The sequence below is a fragment of the Balaenoptera ricei genome, chromosome 8, assembly GCF_028023285.1.
Source record: "Balaenoptera ricei isolate mBalRic1 chromosome 8, mBalRic1.hap2, whole genome shotgun sequence".
Taxonomy (NCBI): domain Eukaryota; kingdom Metazoa; phylum Chordata; class Mammalia; order Artiodactyla; family Balaenopteridae; genus Balaenoptera; species Balaenoptera ricei.
This window is the reverse complement of record NC_082646.1, coordinates 87,076,092-87,098,487: the sequence shown is the minus strand read 5'-3', so window position 1 is coordinate 87,098,487 and position 22,396 is coordinate 87,076,092. Positions and strand designations below refer to the sequence as shown.

Below are 22,396 nucleotides of genomic sequence, written 5' to 3'. Positions count from 1 at the left end.
TATATTTAATGTCTTACTATGTATAACTTAATAAACCAGTATTCCCTTTTGGGGGAAAAATAACGTTAGCATCTTTTAAAAGTGTTATGCTTATAATTGGGTTACACTATATTATTTTCTCATTTTTCAAAAGACAGGTTCTCATTGCTTGAAAAAAATGTGTCAGCCTATTTCTAGGTAAGAGGAGTTATTCTCATTTCCTGACCACATGTACTGTGGGTGAGCAAAGAAATAAAGGGTACATAGATTCAGAGATTTGGAGCAGTAAAATTTAGTGTTAAACTACAGAGATTTTGGAGCAAGGAACACCTGGATTTGAGTTCTGGTCCTGCCATATAATCACTCTGGAATCTTGGGCAAATTACTTTTCATTCAGCAAATGTTAGCCATTTTGTAAAATTTTTTTGTAGTATCCCCCCAATCCCCACCCCAGGAGTATTCTCTCTGATTAAAGCTACAACCTCTCATCCATTCAGCAAATAATTACAGAGTAGTTATTGTAGGCTAGGCTCTATAGTTCTACGTCCTGGGAAGCAGCAGTAAATTAGACAAATCAGGCTATTGTTGTCATAGAGCTTATGTTCTAGCTCAGGCAAGGTGGACAACATACAAACAAGATAATGTCAAATGGTACATTTGGTTGAATGGTGGCCCCCCCCCAAAAGATATGTCTACCTCCTAACTCCTGGAACCTGTGAATGTGAGCTTACTTGGAAAAATGGCTTTTTGCAGATGTAATTGAGGATCTAGGATTAGATCACCCTTGATTATCCAGGTGGGCCCTAAAGCCAATGACAAGTGTCCTTATAAGAGACACACAGAGGACAGACACAGAGAGAGGAAGAAAAGGCCATAAGATGGAGGCAGAGTGGAGTAATGCAGCCACAGCCAAGGAACGCCTGGAGCCAGCAGAAGCAGGAAGAAGCGAGGAAGGATTCTCCCCTAGAGCATTCAGGAGGCCAGTCCTGCCAGCACCTTGATTTCAGACTCCAGCCTGCACTGTGAGTTTCTGTTGTTGAAAGCCACCCTCTTTTGTGGTACTTTGTATGGCAGCCCTGGGAAACAAATATAAATGGCAATAGGTACATACCAAGGAGAAAATAAAACAGGGAAATGAGACGGGGACTCAAATGGGACTGCTACAAATAATGGAGTCGGGAAGGTCCTGCTGAGGAAGTATGTTTTGAGTTACCCCAGTATGTGTGAGATGGGGGTTCCAAATCAGGATAGCAAGTGCAAAGGGCCCAACCTGGAAATGAACTTGGTGTGTTTGAGGACCAGAAAGTCAGTGGGGCTGCTATGGGAGGTGAAAGGGAGTGGGGCTGATGAGTTGGGAAGGGACCAGTTGCTATAGGGCCTCCTAGGCCTTGATAAGAAGTCCAGATTTTCCTCCAACTGAAACCTGTCTCTGAACGGTCTTACCATTAAAATGACCTGCAGGTTCTCTAATTAGCATAGAGAAGTATATATGTATTAAATAAGTAAATATGAATGTTCTGAACATTCTAATAGTTGGATTTTTAAAATGCAAAACTTTTATAATCTTACTCATGTCATCTCATCCCACTGTTAAATTCTATATCAACAGTGAATAATGTCACGAATGGTTTAAATTCTATATCAACAGTGAATAATGTCACAAATAGTACATGTGAAGTCAAACACCACAGGACACAGTAGAAAATCCTCACAGGGATCCTTTATTTCATTCACTTTCTCCTTATAAGGTGGAAGTTCAACCTGTAAAAGTTATTTCTTCCAGTTCAGCCAGTGGCTTGGAACACTGCTTTGTCAATTACATGGTGTAAGTGGTCCCGGGGCAGGTCCAAGGGTTGTGGATTCACCGGGACTGGATAAGATGGGTTCCAGAGCTCCACTAAGCAGGCTTTCCTAGGACCCTACTCCCTATTCCTATCAGAGATCAGCAAGGAAATGGATTGGATTTCTATTCACTTTTTCAAAGATCAGATCTGCTTCATTTACATGTCAAGAAAAATTTCTCAAGTATGGTAAAGTGTCTACCATTTTCCTATAGTTCTTCAAATGCCTGACATTCATCTTTTCTCCCTACCTTTCAAATTCCTTTCTTTTTCACATAACCCTTCTTAACTGCTTCTTATTGTAAAAAAACAAAGACAAAAAACAAAAAACAAAGATGGGTGGATCTGTTGTGCACATTAGCAGGTCCATATAGAAGAATGCGCAGAGATTTGTATGCCATTTATAGTAACAGCTCAGAGTACAAAGTCAAGAAGAAGAATCTGAAATATCAGCCTTGCTCTGAAAGAAGCCTGTGTAGGATGAGATACCACTGAGGCTTAATCAGAATTTTCCCTCACCAATTATGTAACAGTGGCAAATGTAAAAACTCTGCAGTTAAAATACATAGCAGTCACTCCATATACTGCCCTCTCCCCGCTCACCCAACTTCTGAATAATAGGGCTTTTTCAAATTTTATTCCCCTTCAGTTCAAATTTCATGGAAAAAGCTAAAAAGTCATGTTTTAGCAATGTGCCCCCATAGAGCATTGCAATTTACCAAGATTTTAATGTGTTTGGACAGAAACCTTACTCAAAGATCAGTGATGACTATTTTCCAGCAAATATTGAGTAAAAAATAATTTTAACCCCAATCTGAGGTGATAAACTTGCTTTTTTGGGGGACACAACTGCTGTAAATGAGACAATTGTAGCAATTATCCAGGACAATAAAAGAAAGCCTATGACAGTCTGTCATATTCTGGGGAATGTGCATCAAAGCTCATCATGGTTTTTGGTGAGATCTTCCCCATAATTAGTAGCCTGACTTCCAACAAACATGTTCCAGTTGTCCAAGATCTCCTCTTTAGTAAGCTTTTCATCCTGTAGGAGAGAGAAAAGAGCTCTGTCACAGAAACTCTGGTCACTCTGAGTCATCACAGCATGAAGCTCATGTTATTTCATTGATCTGCAACATTTAAAATATTACATTTCATAATAAGCTACTAGGTACCACCTTCATCTACCATCACTGCCCTGCAAAACCCCAAACTGGAACAGCCTCCTGCTACAAAAGCTGTGCTAAAATACATAGAAAAGTCCTCAAGGAATTGAGAAGCCAGAGTCTAGTTATGTCTACACACAATGCTGGCATTCCCAAGACAGGCCCCGAAGAATTCTCCTTCCCTTTTATGGCTTGACTGCAAAACTTGACTGTCTCCCGAGAATTTGCAGCTGTGATCAAAATGGGAAGAGGCAGGACTTCTTTCTAAATCTTACTTATTTATTTATTTGGATACTGACCAATAGATATTGGCTCGGAGCCAGCACGGTGAGCTGGCCTGAGGATGCCTAGACTTTAATGTGATGGGCTTCCTTCTGCCTCACATGCTGCAGATGTCTGACGAGTGTCTGCTGACTGAATGAATGGATGAACAAGCTTGTCCTAGGGCAACACAGGGCACACCTCTTAAATCCATGCCTGCCCACAGCCAACAAAGTGACCGGTTCTGCGATCCTAGGAGATGGCAGTGAACGTAAGTGTGACCCACGGCAGACTCTCCAGGAACAGGAACATCTGGGCCTAATGAGCTCACTGTGGGTTATCACAGTGTTGGCTCAAGTTCATAGGTCTCTGATGTAGGGCAGGAATGAGAGAAGTCAATAAGGACACGGCCACATGAGCCAAGGCAAACATCAAAGAAGCAAACAGAACCAATCTTGTGTAAACTGTCTCCCTTCAAGGAATGATTCCAGAGGATGGTGAAATACCTTGTTTTTGTCCGACTCATACACCAGGTGCCTGGCCTCAGCCTGTGCGTGGTCATAGTCTTGTGGGAGGATCCAGTGGCGAATCTCATCTTTGTCCAGCTTCCCGTCCTTGTTCAGATCTCGGAATTCACTAAACTGCTCCCGTTCTGACAGCACCCAGTCTGGCTCAGGGCCATTCTCCTCGTGGGAAAACATATCAGCTGGAAGGAAAGGCTGTTCTTGGTTATAAAGACAAGTGGGAAGGTAAGTCCAAGAAAACCTGACCTCTAGCAATCAAGAGACCTAACCAGACACCTGGGGGCAGTCTCTTGGGTAAATAATGCAATGATTTATCCACTATGAAGGCCGCTTCGTGGGCGAGAAAGAACTGTGCTTGGGAGCCAGAAGATGAATCCTGGCTTTTGACTTAGTTCAGTGCCTCGTCTGTAAAGTGGAGACAATAACTTATTACTCAGAAGGTTATTATGAAGGTCAAATGTGAAAGCCCGCTACAACCCAGCCTGGAACTATACAGGTGAAAACTAATAACAATGACCAATATCAGCACTTTCTATGGTCCAGATGCTGTGTAAAGCACATACTTTTTTAAATTTGATTTTTCATTACAATCCTATGAAGTTAGGTGTCGTGATTCCCACTTTATAGATGAAAACACCAAGGCACAGCCTTAACCCAAGGACCCACAGCTAGTATGAGAATGTAGTAGGCTACACCGGAACATGGGCACTCTGCTTCCAACCCATAGTCTTAACCACTGTGTTTACTACTATTGTCGTTTATATCATTTCCAGGGGGCTTTCACATATATTTTATTTCATCCTTATAGCAATTTTATAAGATAGATAAATTTTAGAAAATGGCAGGGAAAGGAAAAAGAAGGCAAAGTTTATCCATTGTTTGCTAAGCCACTAGATCTTCCCGGAAAAGAGAGATACCCTGAGGGCAATTTCTCTTTTGATGGAAACGGCTTGGAAATGTCAGGTGGTAGAGACAGTAAGTAGCGAATGAAGGAAAAAGAGAGGCAAGACCCGGCGTTCAGCTACAAGTAGACCCACACTATCCTGGAAACATGGGCGCTGTGTCTTCCCGTTTTACAGATAAGGAAACTGAGGCTTATACTGAGTGATTACACGACTCCCACAGGGTCACACAGCTAGTAAGCGGAGAAGCCAGGACTCTTAATTCCAGTGTTCTTCCCACTACGCTACATCACCAGCGGTTTCCACTCGTCTCTGCCTGCCGAGAAGTCTCCTCCATAAATGAAGTCACTTGCTAGACAAGTCTGGACATCCGGTCTCTCTGACTGCAAGTCACCCAGAATTCAGTTTTCAAGAACAATGCGCCCACCTCCCTCTCTGCCAGTGTAAAGAATGGAATGTTTCTTTTAGGCAAAGCCACTCAAAGAGTTTGCCCCCGACTTTGCACCCTTTCAATGCAGATCAGGAGGAGGGTGGGGAGAGCACATATTTTTAATCAAAAGCGCTACATCGTTTTAATCAGTCAGCCTTCCCTGTCAGTCTAATTCCGCCACCACTGTCAAGGTGTCCGGGGCTCTGAACCTTCCCGCACACGCACGTGTACCAGGCCTGAGGCAGGCTCTGCTGCCTGCACTGATGACGGGGCTGTCAGCATTGGTTATTCTACAAAGAAAGGTAGTGCCACCGAGATGGCTTTAATTACTGTGGCGAGAGCTGCCCGTCTGTTACCACAGACAGAGGGGGACAGTGTTTGCTTCTTTGGACCAAATATAATTCCAAATGATTAGAAGAAACTTTGCTCTTCATTACAGAAGGCGCTTATTCTTCTGTATGGGGTGGCGAAGTAATACAACCACACACCAGAGACTGATGGCAACATGGGCTCTTCTTTTACATTGAAAGGTAATTAACTGCCTCTGTTAAATATCTGCACAAAAATTATATCCATCCCACCCTTCAAATGATTTTCCAGCATTTACTTTACTGAGACTTGGGAAAAGAAGAGCTATCACGAGAAGGTGGCCCGCAGCTGGGGCCACGTGCCAAAGCGCTGAAGTAGCCGCAGCTGAGGATCAAATGGAAATACCCATGCTGCCTGCTCTAGTCCTTCATGCTGGGAGCGCTCCTGGGCGGTGTCTGACCCGGGGCACTAACTGGAGCCTCATTCAGCCAGGGTTCAGTTACCTGCAAACACACTTCTTGATGTTGCTTAAGTGGAGCCCTTCAGAACAAAAAACTAGGAACAGTACTCCCAATGAAACACCAAAACCCAGAGGCGTAAGACGGCTATATCATGGGGCCATCGTGCACTTTGTAAAAGGATTTACCTAAGACGGGATGCCTTTCTGCAGAGAACTCGGGCACGTCAACAGTTCTGCTGACCACAGCTCCATCCACCCAGTTTCTAGGCCCCGCTGGCTAACAGCCTGTTGTAAAGTCTGTCCCCTGAGACTGTCCGCTCTAGCTTCACTGTACATCTCTGGGATCTCCAGTCCCATTTCGCAAAGGTAGAACGACACGGTGTGATGAAGGGCACCTCTCAGAGCCGTGGGATCAACTGCTGGCCAGCCCTGGGGTGCGGCCAGCCTTTTGGGCTCTTCTCCACTAGGAATGCCTCCCTGAATCTGCACCGCTAGGGCTGGTGTGACAAGCCCCTCTCGCTGGGAAGTCACAGGAGTGACACCTACAGACCTGCAGCTGCTGCTGAAAGAGTCATCTGAGGAAAGCAGCCAGCCATGTGGGCGGAGGGTGCTGCCCAGCTGGGACAGTGGAGCAGGCCTCCAGGCCAGCACTTACCAATATACTCATCCTGATCCACAAGGCCATCCCCGTTCTTGTCGATGTCCTCCAGCGTTTCCTAGGAAGCAAAGGGGGGAATCGTAAAAGCAGCACCCTCTCTGCAACTGAAAATGTACCGACAAGCCCAGAGGTACTCTAATTATATCAGGAAGCCCTGCCAGGTCAACCGTCTCCACCCTTCAGCCAGATCATCTCTGTGTACTGTGAGGAACCCAGCTTGAGAACCACTGGACTAAAATGATCACAAAGACAGATTCCAGTGCTAACTGGACCATGAACACCGAGTTGGTGTCAGAAAAATATGGAACTGTGGGCAATTAGAAAATAAAAGTATACCTGACTTTCGAATGTATTATGTTGTGTATTTAGTATCAATACATTTGACTTCTTAACTAGGATTTTTGCTAAGGTGAGTAATTAAATGAGTCTACTGTCCATTGTCACAGAAACTCAAAGGCATCCTGAAGAAAACGGCCAACCTGAGAACAGAGCCAATCCAGAAGCCCATAATCCACTTTCCCATCTTCTTTGTCTTCTGGCAGATTAGCTATCACTAAGTGGATGTTGGGTGGTAAAAAGGAATGATTCTTAGAGCCACTGCCCAGTCCTGGGGGGTCACTGTGGTCATAAGGATGAAGCATGAGGCAAGAGTGAACCCATCCACGACTGGGTAACTAAAATAGTCCAGAGCTGGTTGTCTCCCAGCATCAAAACAATTGGAACTGCCTTGGGATATCTGCCCTGAAAACAGGTGATGGCATTTATTTTACTGTCGTGGAAAATGAAGGCAGGTGGGACCCAACAAGACACTGGAAAGCAAATACACTCCAAGGGGAGCATCCTTTCCAAGCATGGTCCGACTTTAAGTTTCCATATGATTTAACAGTACAATGCATTCCATTTCTGAGTCTTTTTGTTGTTCCCTCAGAGCTGACAAATAGGACAGAGGCTAGCTAGTTGCTCACTAAACGCATTTGTTCTTTCTGGGCACACATCTAGACTGCATTCCCCTGCCTTGTCATATGTAGGAGGAGCCCTCGGAACAGTAAAGGCAGGCCATGCCTCCTCCTCAGTCCTTCTCTTCTTCTATCTACCAGCTGGTAGTGGCCAGGGTGACCTCAAAGCCACAGGATGGTGGAGGACAAGATGGAAGTAGACTGGGAGCCTGACAACACTTGGAGAAGAACTGCCCAGGAGATCCACCTGACCGGGACCGTCTGCCCGGGACTGGATATAACCTTCGATTGTGTTAAATGGCTGGGATTGGGGGCTACTTGCTACGGCAGCTACCCTGCCCTGACTAATCTCCTGGGTACACAGGTATTCCGGTGTATTCCACTTCAGGGTCCTTGTCCCATTCCCTTCAGGCTGAAGAACGTTCTCACTTTGCAAGAAGGGACAAGGTTTCCGTGCAGCTTTCGTCCTGGTCTTTTGCCAGCGCAGGCTCTTTCTATATCTTACCAAAACCACAATTTCCTTCATATGCTCAAACTCCTCAGGGTGCAGAAAGGCGGTGAACTCCTCCCGGGTGGCTGTCTGGTCACCATCGAGGTCTGCAGCCTTGAACCTTCTCTCATCACGTGGCAGCATTTTTTTAAAGGTGTGATGATCTGAAGTATCATGAAACTCTGTGGGGTTTCCTGCAGGATGTACACAGAAACATGAAAACCGGGCTCCTAAGGCGTTTTCTTCCAGATCACTCCTCCTTCACACCAAATGGTACATAGAAAACAAAAGGTCCTGACCTATCGAGTTCTTTGAAACATTTGATTTCAGAATGCCTCTAGTGTCCGTCCCTCCATACCACCATACAGTTCATGCCCTAAAGACTTGTTAGGGGCATTACAGCAAGCGGTGAAACGCATAGGCTTGAGACCATATTAATGCCATACTTCTCTCTGCAGAGCCCTACTTTCATCATATTATTTGATCCGGAACATACAGAGGCTCCCTAGTACCCAGGACATCTATTCTAAATGTTCCTTCCACTCTTTTCAAGACCTCTCTTAATCTGGTTGGGAGTGTATGTGTCTTTGGTTCTCCTCAGGCCTGTCCTCTCAGCTCTGCCAGGTACCCAGCGGGTCTGCACCCAGTGCTGGGCACACACCCCCTCCACCATTCCCCCCAAAAGAGCATGACATGTCCAAACCCTGCCCACTGCTGAATGCATTGCTGCACCTTTGCCCCTCCAGCTGACCCACCTTCCCCACCCGTCTCTATCTCTCCAGATACAAATCCATTCTTTAAGGCCCAGTTCCCAAACCACCCTCCACCAGGAAGCCTTCCTGGACTGTTCCAGCTTACTCGGTCCTTGCTACCTGAAACTCGGCAGCATTCTGAAACTGTAACACAAAACATGCTTCCTCTCTGCTTTGTTCTCTGGGTGTACCTCTGAGATTGTAAGCTCAGGTTAGGCAGCAGTTTATTATTTATTAGACCCTTGCCCCCTTCCACCTACAAGTTCACTCACAGTAAGCAACTTGGTGTATTCTTAGTAAGCAGAGCAGGATGTTACACAAGCAGTTTTTACTTAGGAGGTTGAGACGTCTCCCCAAAGCGAGTAGATATGATGAGACAGTAGAGTTTCCCACAAGAAGCTTGTTACACAGGCCCCAGCTGTGTAATCGCTCTTGCAGCGCCTCTTACCTAGGTAGTAACCGTAGGTGGCTTGTTTGTATTCTTCCCAGGAAATTTTATCGTCTTTGTCCCGATCATAATCTTTCCAGACTTTGGCGACATTATCGTAGATGTACCTTTTCTGCACCCGTTTGATCCAGGTTTTCAGCTCCTCGGTGGTGACAAAGCCATCCCCATCACTGTCAATTCGATCGACAATCTTCCTGTAGTTAAAAAAAACCCCACAAGGCTATTATCAAGGCTTGTGTGATCCTGTTCCAGAAAGAGATCAAACACCTGCAGAATCTAAGATGCATAAATGCTAAAATAAAATCAATGATTCGATGGTGCTGGAAAGGATCTTGAAGTTTACCTTTTCCAAGGATGATATGCCTTCCCCACAACCACCCAATGCCAATGGCAGACACTACTAGTGGATCAGGCCCTTCTGTCCTGATAAAAAACCTTGATGTGGCCTCAGAATCCTTCTCAACACAGCGCTCTGCAGAAACTGAGTGAGTTGATTTGTAAGATGAAACCTAGCAGTCTTCCCTGATATAGTCTAACTCCCTCATTTTAGAGTAATGAGGGAGTATTTGGTACCACTGGTGTAAGAATCCATGTCCTCTGGCTCTAAGCCCAATGAAAAAGATGGAAGATTCTAACTAAACCAACCACAAAATAAGTGGTTTTTTTTTTTTTTTTTTAAATCTCACCACTTTGGATTCAAAGACTTGAAACTTAAAGCAGGAGGAGACCAGATCTTGGACAAAGCAGAAAATGTCAGGGATGAGGGGCTTCCCTGATGGTGCAGTGGTTAAGAATTCACCTGCTAGGGCTTCCCTGGTGGCGCAGTGGTTGAGAATCTGCCTGCCAATGCAGGGCACACGGATTCAAGCCCTGGTCCGGGAAGATCCCACATGCCGTGGAGCAACTAAGCCCGTGAGCCACAACTACTAAGCCTGCGCTCTAGAGCCCGTGAGCCACAACTACTGAGCCCTCGCGCCTAGAGCCCGTGCTCTGCAACAAGAGAAGCCACTGCAATGAGAAGCCTATGCACCGCAATGAAGAGTAGCCCCCGCTCACCACAACTAGGGAAAGCCCGCGCGCAGCGATGAAGACCCAACACAGCCAAAAAAAAAAAAAAGAAGGGATGAAAGAGCCTTGACATTTTAGAACCTATTCAAGAAACTTAACCAGCTAAGCAGCTGCAGGAGCCTCAACCCCTTGCTCTTAGGGTGAAGACCCCTATGCCCACTGGGAACTCCTGCTCCACAGCTGGCCCAGGTTCCAGCAATTCCCCACTGGACTTCACTAAGGCACCCCAAACCCCTGTCCGGAGCAAACTTCAGGCTGGGAACTCAACAGTGTCCATCTCTAGGCCAAAAGGCCCCAAGCTAGGGATGCCATCCCTGAAGGGAACTTCAAAGACACCTGCAAGCTATTTCCAATGTTTAAGAAAGTTTTACCCTAGTAGTCCATTTACCTGGGATGATGTCATACAGGCTAATTAGGGATTTGTTTCTTTGCTTTGGGCTAGAATTTTATCTTTCTTACTGTGAACAGAAGTTCAAATCGGCAGTTACTCTTTGATCAATTAGAAATGGAAATGAATTCATTAGCACTTAAATCTCCATCTCCTACCTGAACCTGGGTAGCCCAAGCTCCTCTTTCTCAGGAAGGTGTAAACTTTACTAACAGCTTTGACTTGTCCCTTCATTTGCAATTTTAACAGGTCTCAAGACCAAAAGACTAAACCTCAAGTATCTTCGTTCCAGGAAATCACAGCTAGACACAGCAGAATTCTTTCAACACAGTGCAGTGTTCAGCCTACCTACTGTGCGCCAGACACTGCTCCAGTCCTGGGGACACAGTGGTGACATGCCCATCGGTTATCCAAAGCCAACTGAGAAGCAGAATCTCAAAGCAGCAAAGACCAAATGACGTCAGACAGTATACAACCTGTTTTTGTGGAAAGGACAGCATCTAATCTATGCCAAAGAAACACGTAGTGGGACCTCAATAAATATTTGTTGGAAGCATATATAATCTTAACCTCTCTCTTTAAAAATCTCAAACATGAGCTATAGAGAAAGGAGGCTATGACGTAAATAAAGCAAACGCTATAATCAGAACACCTGGACCCTAGTCCTGTGTGATCTTGGGCAAATGACTTGACTCTCTGAGTCTCAGTTTCCCCATCTGTAAACGGAACACCTACTTTACAAGGAATGTTGTGAGGAATAGAGGAGAGAATGTGTGCCTTTCCTCACTAAGGATGACAATCCCCACCACAGGCGGATGGAGAACTCAGCAAACAGGTAACAGGTAATGGAAGTAAGCAAAGCGTCCAGGGAGCCCGGGGATCCCCTGACAGCTGCCAACAAGGCCGCCCAGCTCTGCTCCAGACAATGACTGCCTCATGGAAAAATGGGCCATGGGTGTCAAGAGAAGCCGGAAATCGGGGGCTGAATGTGAAATCGCTTTGATGTTAAATCTTGGCAAGTAATTTACATTTTCTTCTTAGACTGTGCAGCACATTTGTGACTGCATGAAGCCTCTGGGTCCCCACGTTTTTTTTTTTGTCTTCAGGGGCCTTAGAGCTGTCATGTTTTCAGAATCTATGGGCAGATGGTGGTGACAAAGCTGCCTGGATCCAGTCGTGCTCCTGCCTCTGCAGTCCGGACTTGGAGGGGACTGTTGCACCAGGAGCTGTGGACAGACAAATGGCTTCTCACGCTCTGCCAGTCCCATACTGCACCCATCATTTCCAACGCTCCAGCCTCCTCTGCATTTAGCCCAGATTTACCTTACAGGTGAGCGGTGTGTCCACTACCCACCCAGCGGCTCAAGGCCAGAGAACGGATGCCACCCTCGATTGCCCCCTCCTCTCCCCCACCCCGACGTTGAGCCAAAAGCAAGCGCTGCCAGTTCCACCTCCACCGTGGCTCTGGGTTTACCCTCTCCCGCTGTGCCTGATTGAGGCGCTCACGGCCACCCTGTGTCCCTGGTCTTGCCATCCGTGCCTCAGTTATGTTCTCTGCCCTACTGCCAGTCCAACTTTCCTAATAAATTTTTGGGATGATGACATTTCTACCATGTACAGAATAACGTCTAATCTCCACCTCACAGAGGTCCTCCCTGCTCTGCCCTTGGCCTCCTCGCCACTCCCACCTCCCACTTTTCCTGCCCTGTCCCTTTACTGTCCCAACACCCCGAATCCACAAGAACAGATTTCAAAACCTGTATAAGCAGGCTGTTCTCTCTTCAGTATGCCTTCCCCTGCTCATACGCCAGGTAACCTTTGAGTCATACCACAAGCTCTGGTCAGGTGACATCCCAAACCCCCAAGTTACTTTCTCCAACCCAAAGCCTTAGGGAGCTCCTTCTCCTAGATGGGGTCATTGTGGCTTTTACATGCCACCATCACAGCAATTATGCGTAGCATCTGCTTGAATCTCTATCCTCCGCATATGATTATAAGTACTTTATGGCCTAGAACATAAGGTTTTATCTTTGTAGTTGTCAGGTATCTAACACGGTGCCTGGAACACAGTAGCCATTCAAATGTTTGTTGCATGAATAAATGAATGCAGGTTGACATATATACACTATTATGTATAAAATATATAACTTATAAGAACCTGCTGTATAAAAAAATAAATAAAATAAAATTCAAAAAAAAATGAATGAATGCAGCTAAGGTGTTCATACAAGGGTCAAATGCAGACCAACTCCATTACCACTTGCTCATCACCACTTGCTCTCTTACTCATCATGATGAAGGCATTAAACTGGAAGCCTTACGACTGAAAACTGGAGTTCCCTACTCCAATCCCTCAAACCTCTCCTCCTCCTTCTCCCTGGTGACAAATGGCTGCCACCCGGGGCCCCAGAATAAATCAGCTTCCAAGTGCCTCAAAGCAATACAATGGACTGAACTCATCAATGGCTCCCTTTGTTAAAGCCCAAACTAGAAGAGAAAGTACTTCTCTGCAAAAAAAAAAAGGTGATTGTTGGGAGGTGACTTTGAAGTTCAAAGCTCTTTTTATCAGAGCAGGCAGATGGTGCACCTACACAATAGGTATAATTTAGCCTCATATTCTAACCAACCACATTGGCCTTTGGTAGCCCCCATCAGCACAAGGATGGCTGTGTTCCTTTTTTGGGGAGCAGGCCAGAAAGACCCTCCACCCCCAGGAACCAGATTCCCGGAGGCCTGGTGCCCAGTAGGCAGGGCTCTTGGGACCCTCCCTAGATGGGTCTCCATCTGGGATCAGGCTGACTGCTGATTCCTCTGTGAAAGGGTTCCCAGATACCTTTGCACAAAGCTCAAGTGTCTCCCCAGGGGCTGCGGAGAGGGTGCACTGAGATGTACTCAGGTTTTGTTTCCCAGGTTTGGTTCCTGACTCAACTGCCTTCAACAGTAAAATTCACAACCTGTCACCACACCACCCTCCAGCTTTTTGCCCTCAGCTGCCAAAAGACTGGGTGCCTCTGCTGCCATCAGAAACTGCTGGAAACGGAAAGGAGGGGACCAGTTTCCATTTCCACCCCCCATCCCCAAATGCCCCTCCCTTCTTAACAACAGGATTTTTATACCCCTGACTTCGGATATTGGGGCGATTAAGCAGAAGGCAAGAACACCCCAGTCCGGGCCCAGGGACATAGGCCAGGAATCAACCCTCTCCTTCGGCTGCCCCTTCATCTTTTACCCTTTAATGATAATCCTTGAGACCTTAGCAGTGTCTCATGCCCTCCTCTCTTGGAATGCGGGGGTAAGAGAGGAACCGGGAGAGTGGGGAAGAACTCATGTCACTAAAAGGCCACCGTGGACAAATTTTTCTTTTGTACGCTCTCTCCCCTCCCTTCTGATGCAACCCAGGGGAGGGGGCGGGCCCTGGCCGTCCTGGCTCCCGCGACCGCTGCCACGTTCTCGCCTCCCCGCGGGAAGCCACCCCGGGCCCCGGCGGCGATCAGCACGCAGGGTCCCGGCGCCCGCGGGCAACTTTGCCCCAGCTCAGCCGCCGGGCCCGCCGGGCCCCGCCCTTGGGTCCCGGCGCCCGATTTCTCTTTCGCTTTGCAGCTGGCGGTCCGCGCGGTTCCCGCGCGAGTGGCCCCGCGGGCACCTGCGGAGCCCCCGAGCGCGGCCTCACCCCAGCCTCTCCTTGCTCTCCTCCGAGGTGAGCTGGTCGAAGGTCTTGGAGTCCTCCTTGCCCAGGAAGGCCTCGTGGTCGTACTGGAAGCTCTGGTTGTCCTCGGGAGGCCGCTCGCCCAGCTCCGAGTCGGGCCGCACCACGCGCTCCTTGCGCACCGTGGGCTTGGCCCGCAGCGCCGGGGGCGCCAGCAGCAGCGCCAGCAGCAGCCCCATGGCCAGCCCCAGGTGGCGACCGCGGCCGCCGCGCGCCATCGTCGGGAGCGGAGAGCGGCCCGCGGGGAGGGACCGAGCGAGCGATGAGAGCGGCGGCTCGGGAATGCTTGCGCGGAGCGAGCGCGGCGGCGGCGGCAGCGGCGGGGCTGGGGCCAGCGCGAGGAGGGAGGGGACGGGCCGGCCCCTCGGCCAGCGCCCGCCCCGTGCCAGAGCGGAGGGGCGCGCCCCAGGCGGCGGGCAGGGGAGCGCCGGGCGGCCCTGCTCACGCGCCCATTGGCCGCCGGGCTGCGGGGGGAAGCCGGGGCCGCGGAGCCACGTCGCCCGCCCGGGTGGTGGGCGCAGGGCTCGGGTTTCGCCTCGGCCCCTCCCCGCGATCTCGTCGCGAGGGGCGGGCCCAGGCGGACTGGGCTGGGGACTGGCGGGCTGGTAAGAAGACCGAGAAGTTCTTTGTCGAGCAACAGATGTTCGGGGTAAAATTCCCTCTCCCCTTTCGGTTCCAGAGAACTGAACGGAGGGAGGCGCTGGCTCTCCCCAACTTCCAGCTGGGAGCCCGAATCTCAGCCCCAGACGCCGCCCCAAGAAGTGCTCTTAAAACAAATTCAACCCCACTTACCCAAACTTGGAGTGTGGTTAGAAACGCAAAGAGACTGGAAGGAGACCCGGGTGGGCGAGGTCTCCTAGAAACAAGGGTCGCAAACTCAAATGTGGAGGAGGGCCAAGCAGATGACGTCAACATGACGAGGGACCATCTAAACAGAGCAGCCCTGTGCACTCCGGCTGCCAGGAGGAGTGCAGGCCCCGAGTTGGCAGATGGTCTCAAAAGAAGTCAGGATCTCGGCTGTCTGCTTTCACTTCTAAAGGATGGCAGCTCACTGTACAAAAGGACTACATGTCTTAAACAAATCTTGTCTGTACGTTGAATCCGGAGTAATGCTACCGCTATAGAGAAGCTCTGTAGAACTTTATGCAGGGATGAAAACGTTCTATATCTGGGCTGTCCAATAGGGAGTGGCTACTGAGCACACTTGACAGGTAGCTAGTGTAACTGAGGCATTGAAAATTTAACTTAGATTTAAACTTAAATAGCCACATGTGGCCAGTGGCTGTCATATTGGACAGTTCAGGTAGAGCAATGATTCTTTGTGTGTTACAGCCTTTTGAGGCTCACTGAAAGCCATGGACCCTCTTACGGAAAAATGTACATACAGCTACAGGCTTGGATGTTTGATTAAAGTGTCAGAGGATGCACGGATCTTCTGAAGCCCCACCGTGTGCCCCAGGTTATGAACCTCTAGTAATCTAAAATTGTGGTTGAAGAGGAGCCCACCCCTATAGCCCTGGGCAGCTGAACTCCCAGAGCTTTTCCTTCATCTTGCTCCATCCCCCATCCCTGATCATCTAGAAAAGGTCACTGGGCTGTGCTTCTTGCTCTTGCAATAAGGATATCAGGACACTATCAACAGCAGTATAGGTCCAAGTACCCGTCTTTTGAAGACTTCTTTCAGTCAATTAGTGAATAATGATTGTGTGCCTTCCATGGCCTAAGCACTGGGCTGGGTGTTGAGGGTACACTGGGGAACATGACAGTCATGGTTTTTAGAGAACTATAGTGTATGTGAACAAATATTCATTCATTCATTGACTCACTAATTCATTCATTCAATATACTGAGCACCTGCTAAATGTCAGAGCTACGCTGGGCACTGGTTTACTGAGTAGCCACAGATGGCAAATCAGCATGACAAGTTATTGGGGAGGTAGGCATTCAGTGTCATGGGTTATGTCAGAGGGGATCGATCTGGGAAGGCTTCCTGGAGGAAGGGACATCTAAACTGAGATGGAAGGTGAGAGGGATAAGCCAGACAGCAGGAGTTTGAATATATGAGAGGAGGATAAGTTCTGTGTGAATGGGCAGAGAGCATTAGAGTTTGAGGTAAAGTCCTTGTGATCCTGTACATCCCCACTGGTTGGCAGCGAGACCTGGATGTATTCCTTGGTGCCTCACCCCACCCATACTGCCTTTGCATGAGACAGGAAGTGCTATGCTTGAATGGCTTGTCCCCCAATGTCTGTCCAGAGGCTTGGATTTCAAGCAATATGAAGCATTTCTTTGGGTGTGTAAGAGCTCCCAATTGAAATGCAAGGGCCCCGAGGCAGGTGGCTTAGTACCTTCTGTGCTCTTCTGGCAAGCAGGATGTGATTTGTCGAGTGGGGGGGTGAGGGGGAGGAGTGGGAGGAGGTACAGAGAGAAGAAGATCAAAGCTAGAAAAAGAGGAGGAGGATAAGGAAGGGAATGAGAAAGTGGGTGGAGTTTGGAGACAGTCTTTGCTTATTTGCAATGTTGCTAGCGGCAGGCCTGGGCCCCCGGATTGATGCAGACTCTCAGGAATGAGAATGGCACATCCTTTGACCCTGTTCTAGTTGGTTTCCTGCCAGACACTAGTGGTTTCCAACAGTTAGATTGTTCCAGAGGTAGTCTTGGCTCCCATGGGAATTACCAGAGAATTCCAGCACTGCTGTGAATGTAGAAGTTTATATCATTTCCCCTGGGCTTGCCTACATTCTATTCTTTTATATTTTCATTCCTCTACTGTCCTATGAGAGTTAAACAAGTCCTCTCAACCAAAGGATCAGGAATAAGTGACGATATTAAATAGTCAAGGTATTTCACTGTGTAATTGCTTTCTTTCATTTTAAAAATTGCCTTTTATTTCTTCCTATGTGCATGTATGGCTAAGTATATTGTCATTTTTAATCTTTATTCTTGATGAGGCAAAGGAATCAGAGGCAAGAGGAGTGACATTTAGCAGCAGTTGGTACCAGTGGAAAAGAAAAGCAAATTTCAAAAAGGTGGGCTGGTCGGTTGGGGTATGTTGATCTACATTTCTGGCTGCAAGTAACATCATCAAAGACAACAATATCCAACCAGAAGTTACTAAAACAATAAGAAAACTTTGTCCTCTCAGGGAACAAGTCTCATGTTCGATCAATTTCAGAGTGGTTAATTCAAGTGGCGCTTTTTTTTTTTTCCAAGTGGGTTGATGACATCATCAAGAAACCAGGTTTTGTGTTTTGTGTTTTTTCTCTCAGAAGCACGGGGGAAAAAAGGAGTGTTTCCTCTCTTTATTAAGAAGAAAATTCTCCCAGCAGACATTCCTTCACATCTCACTGGCCAGAATTGTGTCACAGGCCTATGCCTGATCCAGGCAAGGGGAATGGAATTTCCAGTGCTGATTTAGGCAAATCAAGATTCACTTCCTGGAGCTGGAAGATATCTAGCTTCCTCTGAAGCACGTGATTAGTGTTCTGTTGGCAAGGAAGAGCAAGCCAGTGACTGTGTCTGCTAGGAGCAATCATGATTAACTGCTTTCAGGTTTAAAAGCACCTTGAGCATTCTACCTTTTTCTACTTCTCCATTCAAAATTGCACACAGTCTTCAAGGCTCAACTCAAATGTCACCTTCCCCATGAGGTTTTCCCTTATACCTCCAGTCAGAACTTATTACTTCTCCCTAAATATGCCCGGAGCTTTGTATCTCACACATAACACCTTTCACAGTTTGCTTTGGATTAACAAATCTTTCTCTGTCTCCCTTAATTCTGAATTCATTGAAAGGAAGGACCACATATGATTTGTGTTTATGTGCATAAGTCCAGGGACCAACACATTTATTGCCTTTCCACACAAGTTGATCCCCATAAGACAGATTCGCCTTGAGGCCAGGGACCATTATTGTTGATTCATCACTGTATACCCAGCACCAAGTGCAGTGCCTCATGCAAGCAGGTGCCCAACAGATATTCTGAATAAATAGTAGAATAATAATAACTACCAATTTCTGCTTCTGGTCAAGGTGGGTGAAGGAAGGGGTTGGATTTACCTTTCCATTTGAAACAAATAAACAAACAACAACAAAAAAACAGACAAAATATATAAAACAACAATTTTCAATGTGCTGGACACCAGCAATGAAGGACATTGGAAATAAGTAAGGTGAATTCTACAATTACCCCAGTTTACTTGCCTTCACGTATTTTCCAGGGCATGGTTCAGAGAGGGGAAACTAAGATGAAGCCTGGCAGATTCCCTGAGTTGAAAAGAGAAAGGTGAGGGTCCAGGGACCAAATCAGCCACATTTCTTAGGAGAGAGAACCAGAGAACACATAGCTGCACAAAGAGAGAACCCCAAAGTTCAGCAGAGGGTCCCCCTGAGTATTCAGTAGAGTGCTGATCAGTGCATCCACGAGCCTGAGGAATGAACCATCGGAAAGGGGGGTTAGAAGGAACACTGAGTACCAGGAACAACGCCTGTTCCCAGCAGCCAGACTGGAAATTTAGTTCATGGGGCACTGGGTAAAGTGTGTACTCAGTAGGGTCTTGCCTCAGTGATGGGGAATAATTAGCCCTAAACTGAGCACTACTCCAGAAAATGTCTAACGAGCACAAAAGCAAGACTTGAAAACAATCAAACCATTTCCAAGTAACTGAACTTCATCCCAGTAAAAAAGTTCAAGAAAAACTTACGGGAATGCAAAAACTATCCAGCACCCAACAAGGTAAAACTCACAATTACTAGCATCCAATCAGATACAACAAGACATGAAAGCATGACCCATAATGAAGAGAATAATCAGTCAATAAAAACTGGCCCAGAACTGACACAGATTGAAACCAAGTGGGGCCCTGTGGGGCTCCCAGGCATAGATGCCTTTTGTTCCCCATTTCTTGTAAGCAAGACTCCAGCCTCCATGACCTCTCCTGAGTTCCAAAGGGCAGATTGGAACAATTGCTAACCAAGGGAGGAGCAGCCAGAAACCACCTGAGGCAAGATTAAAGGGACGAGAGAAACTCATCAACCACCTGAGACACTGCACACACCTTAATATTGTCAGCAACCCCACCCTTGGAGATGACCAGACCCAGTGTTGTGTTGAAACTTTGCAGAAGAAAGAAGAATGCCAAGACTGTTACTGCCTTGATCCTTATCACATACTCCTGACCATGAGCCCTGACTATAAGACCTCTCCCTATTCCCCAGGGAGGGGGCCACAGTTCTTGGGGTGCTAGCCTACTGTGTTCCCTCTTTGCCTGGCAAAGAATAAAGCTATTCTTTGTCTTCCTCCAAAACTCTGTCTCTGTATTTTGGTTCGACATCGGTGCACAGAGATCCAAGATGTTGGCATCAAGATGTTAGAATGAACAGAGAAGAAGATGAAACAGTTATAACTGTATTCAGTATATCTAAAAGGTTCAGAGGGGACAAGGAAGACACAAAAAAGCCTCAAATTGAAAGTCCAGAGATTAAAAAATGTTACCTGAGATGAAAAATACACTGCATGGATATAAAGAAAAACTATTTTTTTCATTTACATCACATACAATATTCTCTGAATACCACTACAGTATTTCACTTTTGACACTTCTGACCACCAAATGTGTCTGGGATTTTCCCCACACCACCAAGCAATTCTGCAGCACCACCTGAGTCCTACAATTCAGCTCAATTCTGACATATCTACCTGGAGATCGTGTCAGATCCCACAGATTAAGGGTTCAGTCCCACAAGACTGTCTCACCCCCAACTTCAGATGACAATTACAAGTCCAGGTTGTTTCCTGTGCTTCTGACTGACCATCTATAGGTTGAGCAGTTCACAGAACTCAGGAGAACATTTTATTTACTGGATTATAAAAGGATGTAGCTCAGGGACAGCCAGATGGAAGAGACGCATAGAGCAAGGTATGTGGGAAGGGACTTGGAGTTTCCATGCTTTCCCTGGGCTTGTCATTCTCCCAGGACCTCCACGTCTTTACCAACGCAGAAGCTCACCAAACCCTGTCCTTTTGGGACTTATGGAGGCTTCACTACATAGGCATGCTTGATTAAATCATTGGCCATGAGTGATTAATTCAAGCTCCAGCCCCTCTCTCCTCCTTGGAGGCTAGAAGTTGGAGGATAGGCTGAAAGTTCCAATCCTATAATCGCATGGTTAGTTGCCCTGGCAATCAGCCCTCATCCTTAGGTGCTTTCCAAAGGTCACTTTATTAACATAAACTCAGAGGTAGTTGAAAGGGGCTTGTTATGAATAATAAAGGACACCTTTATCATTCTTATCATTTAGCTCTGTGTCAAGAAGGAGACAAAGGCCAAATATATATTTCATAAAATAAATCACAGTATCACAATGGCATTAGAAAATATTAATGAACTTGAAGGCATAGCAATAGAAACTATCCTAAAGGAAACATACAGAGAAAAATGAATTTAAGAAATAAAAAGAAGTGGATTTCCCTGGTGGTGCAGTGGTTAAGAATTTGCCTGCCAATGCAGAGGACACAGGTTTGAGCCCTCTGGGAAGATCCCACATGCTGCGGAGCAACTAAGCCTGTGCGCCACAACTACTGAGGCTGCTCTCTAGAACCCACGTGCCACAACTACTGTAGCCCGCGTGCCTAAAGCCTGGTGCTCCGCAACAAAAGAAGCCACCACAATGAGAAGTCCACACACCACAACAAAGAGTAACCTCCGCTCGCCACAACTAGAGAAAGCCGGTGCGCAGCAACGAAGACCCAACTCAGCCAAAAAATAAATTAATTAATTTTAAAAAATTAAAAAAATAAAAAGAGAATCAGTGATATTTGGGGCAACTTTAAGTGGCCTATGATATGAGTAATTTGAGTCTGTGAAGGGGAAACAGAAAAAAAAATTGGAAGAAATAATGGCCAAAATTTTCAAACTTGATGAAAACTATAACCTGCAGATCCAAGAAGCTCAACAAACCCCAAGTACAAGAAGCATGAAGAAAACTCCATCGAGGCACATCATAATCAAGTTGTTTAAAACCAGTGATGAAGAGAAAAATCTTAAAAGCAGCCAGAGAAAAAAAGTCATCTTAAACTTTTAAACTTAAACTTAAAAGTATGTGGTAAGGATCAAGGTAAAAACAGGGAGAGTCTGTAGCGTGTGAACCATGAACCACCCCCTCTCGCTCCTCTTCCAGCTCAGTATGGCAGAAACTCCACTCCAGGTAGGCACAGCCAAGAACACAGGCTCTCCCACAGCTCCCAGTTGAAGGGTATGGTATGTTTCAGGAGGAACAGGCCATCAGCATTTCTCATCTCTCCTAACTATACATTATGGAAGCTAAATCCAGGCAAGGGCAGCTGAAAGGTTGGGTCTCTTCTTTCGTGCACCCCTACTCATAAGGTAGAGCCTCTACTCAGCCGTAACATAGTATACCTTTATATCTTTAGTTAGTATATCTAAAGTAGATCCTGATGAATTAAAATGTATAATGTAAGCCCTAGGGCAAGGACTAAAGAAAAAACTAAAAAATGAATAGTGGAAAAAAATCATTAAAGGAATGAAAATGTTACACTAGAAAACATTCACTTAATGCAAAAGAAAGCTGTAAAGGAGGACTAGAGAAACAAAAAAGGCAGAAGGAAAACATTACCAGATAGAATTTGGCCTTAATGTAAAAATGAAAGTCACCAGAAATGGTAACTGAAAGGATGAATATATAAGATACTTTTCTTATATAATATTTTCTTTCTATTTAAAACCTTAGAAAATATAATTGACTGCTCAAACAAAATGAATAACAATATATTGTGGGGTTTATAACATATGCATAAGTAAAATGCATACTAACAATAGTATAAAGGCCATGGGGACAGAAATGGAAGACTGCTGTTTTAAGGTTCTTATATTATATATGAAGGGTGTAATATCACTTGACGACAAACTGGGATATATTAAAGATTGTGTGGTAAGGGTTAATTCCAGCAGGCTAGGCTGAGTGGTTTTGCTAAAGTTTCTGCATAGCACTGACTCCTAATGAAACCATGAAACATACCCATTCATTGTGTTGTCTTGAAAC

At 46.4% G+C, this 22,396-nt stretch overlaps 1 protein-coding gene and 1 pseudogene across 1 annotated transcript; one reads left to right on the top strand and one right to left on the bottom strand.

Moving 5' to 3' along the window:
* Positions 1-1,672: 1,672 nt before the first annotated feature.
* Positions 1,673-14,824, bottom strand: RCN1 (reticulocalbin 1). Its single transcript, XM_059931335.1, has 6 exons — positions 14,300-14,824; positions 9,174-9,367; positions 7,989-8,167; positions 6,525-6,585; positions 3,751-3,950; positions 1,673-2,862 (listed from the first exon to the last, which is right to left on the bottom strand). The coding sequence occupies exons 1-6, from the start codon at positions 14,551-14,553 to the stop codon at positions 2,755-2,757; spliced, it is 996 nt and encodes a 331-aa protein (XP_059787318.1). The 5' UTR covers positions 14,554-14,824; the 3' UTR covers positions 1,673-2,754.
* The window catches only part of LOC132370197 (zeta-crystallin-like), a 104,842-nt pseudogene continuing 97,043 nt past the window's right edge, over positions 14,598-22,396 (top strand).

Excerpts from the sequence above, each read along its gene's own strand:
- RCN1 (XM_059931335.1), bottom strand. The coding sequence starts at position 14,553 with ATGGCGCGCGGCGGCCGCGGTCGCCACCTGGGGCTGGCCATGGGGCTG. Across the intron at positions 6,586-7,988 it reads TGAAGGAAATTGTGGTTTTG|GAAACGCTGGAGGACATCGA; the intron begins GTAAGATATAGA and ends TTTGCTTCCTAG. Across the intron at positions 2,863-3,750 it reads ATGAGTCGGACAAAAACAAG|GATGAAAAGCTTACTAAAGA; the intron begins GTATTTCACCAT and ends TCTCTCCTACAG.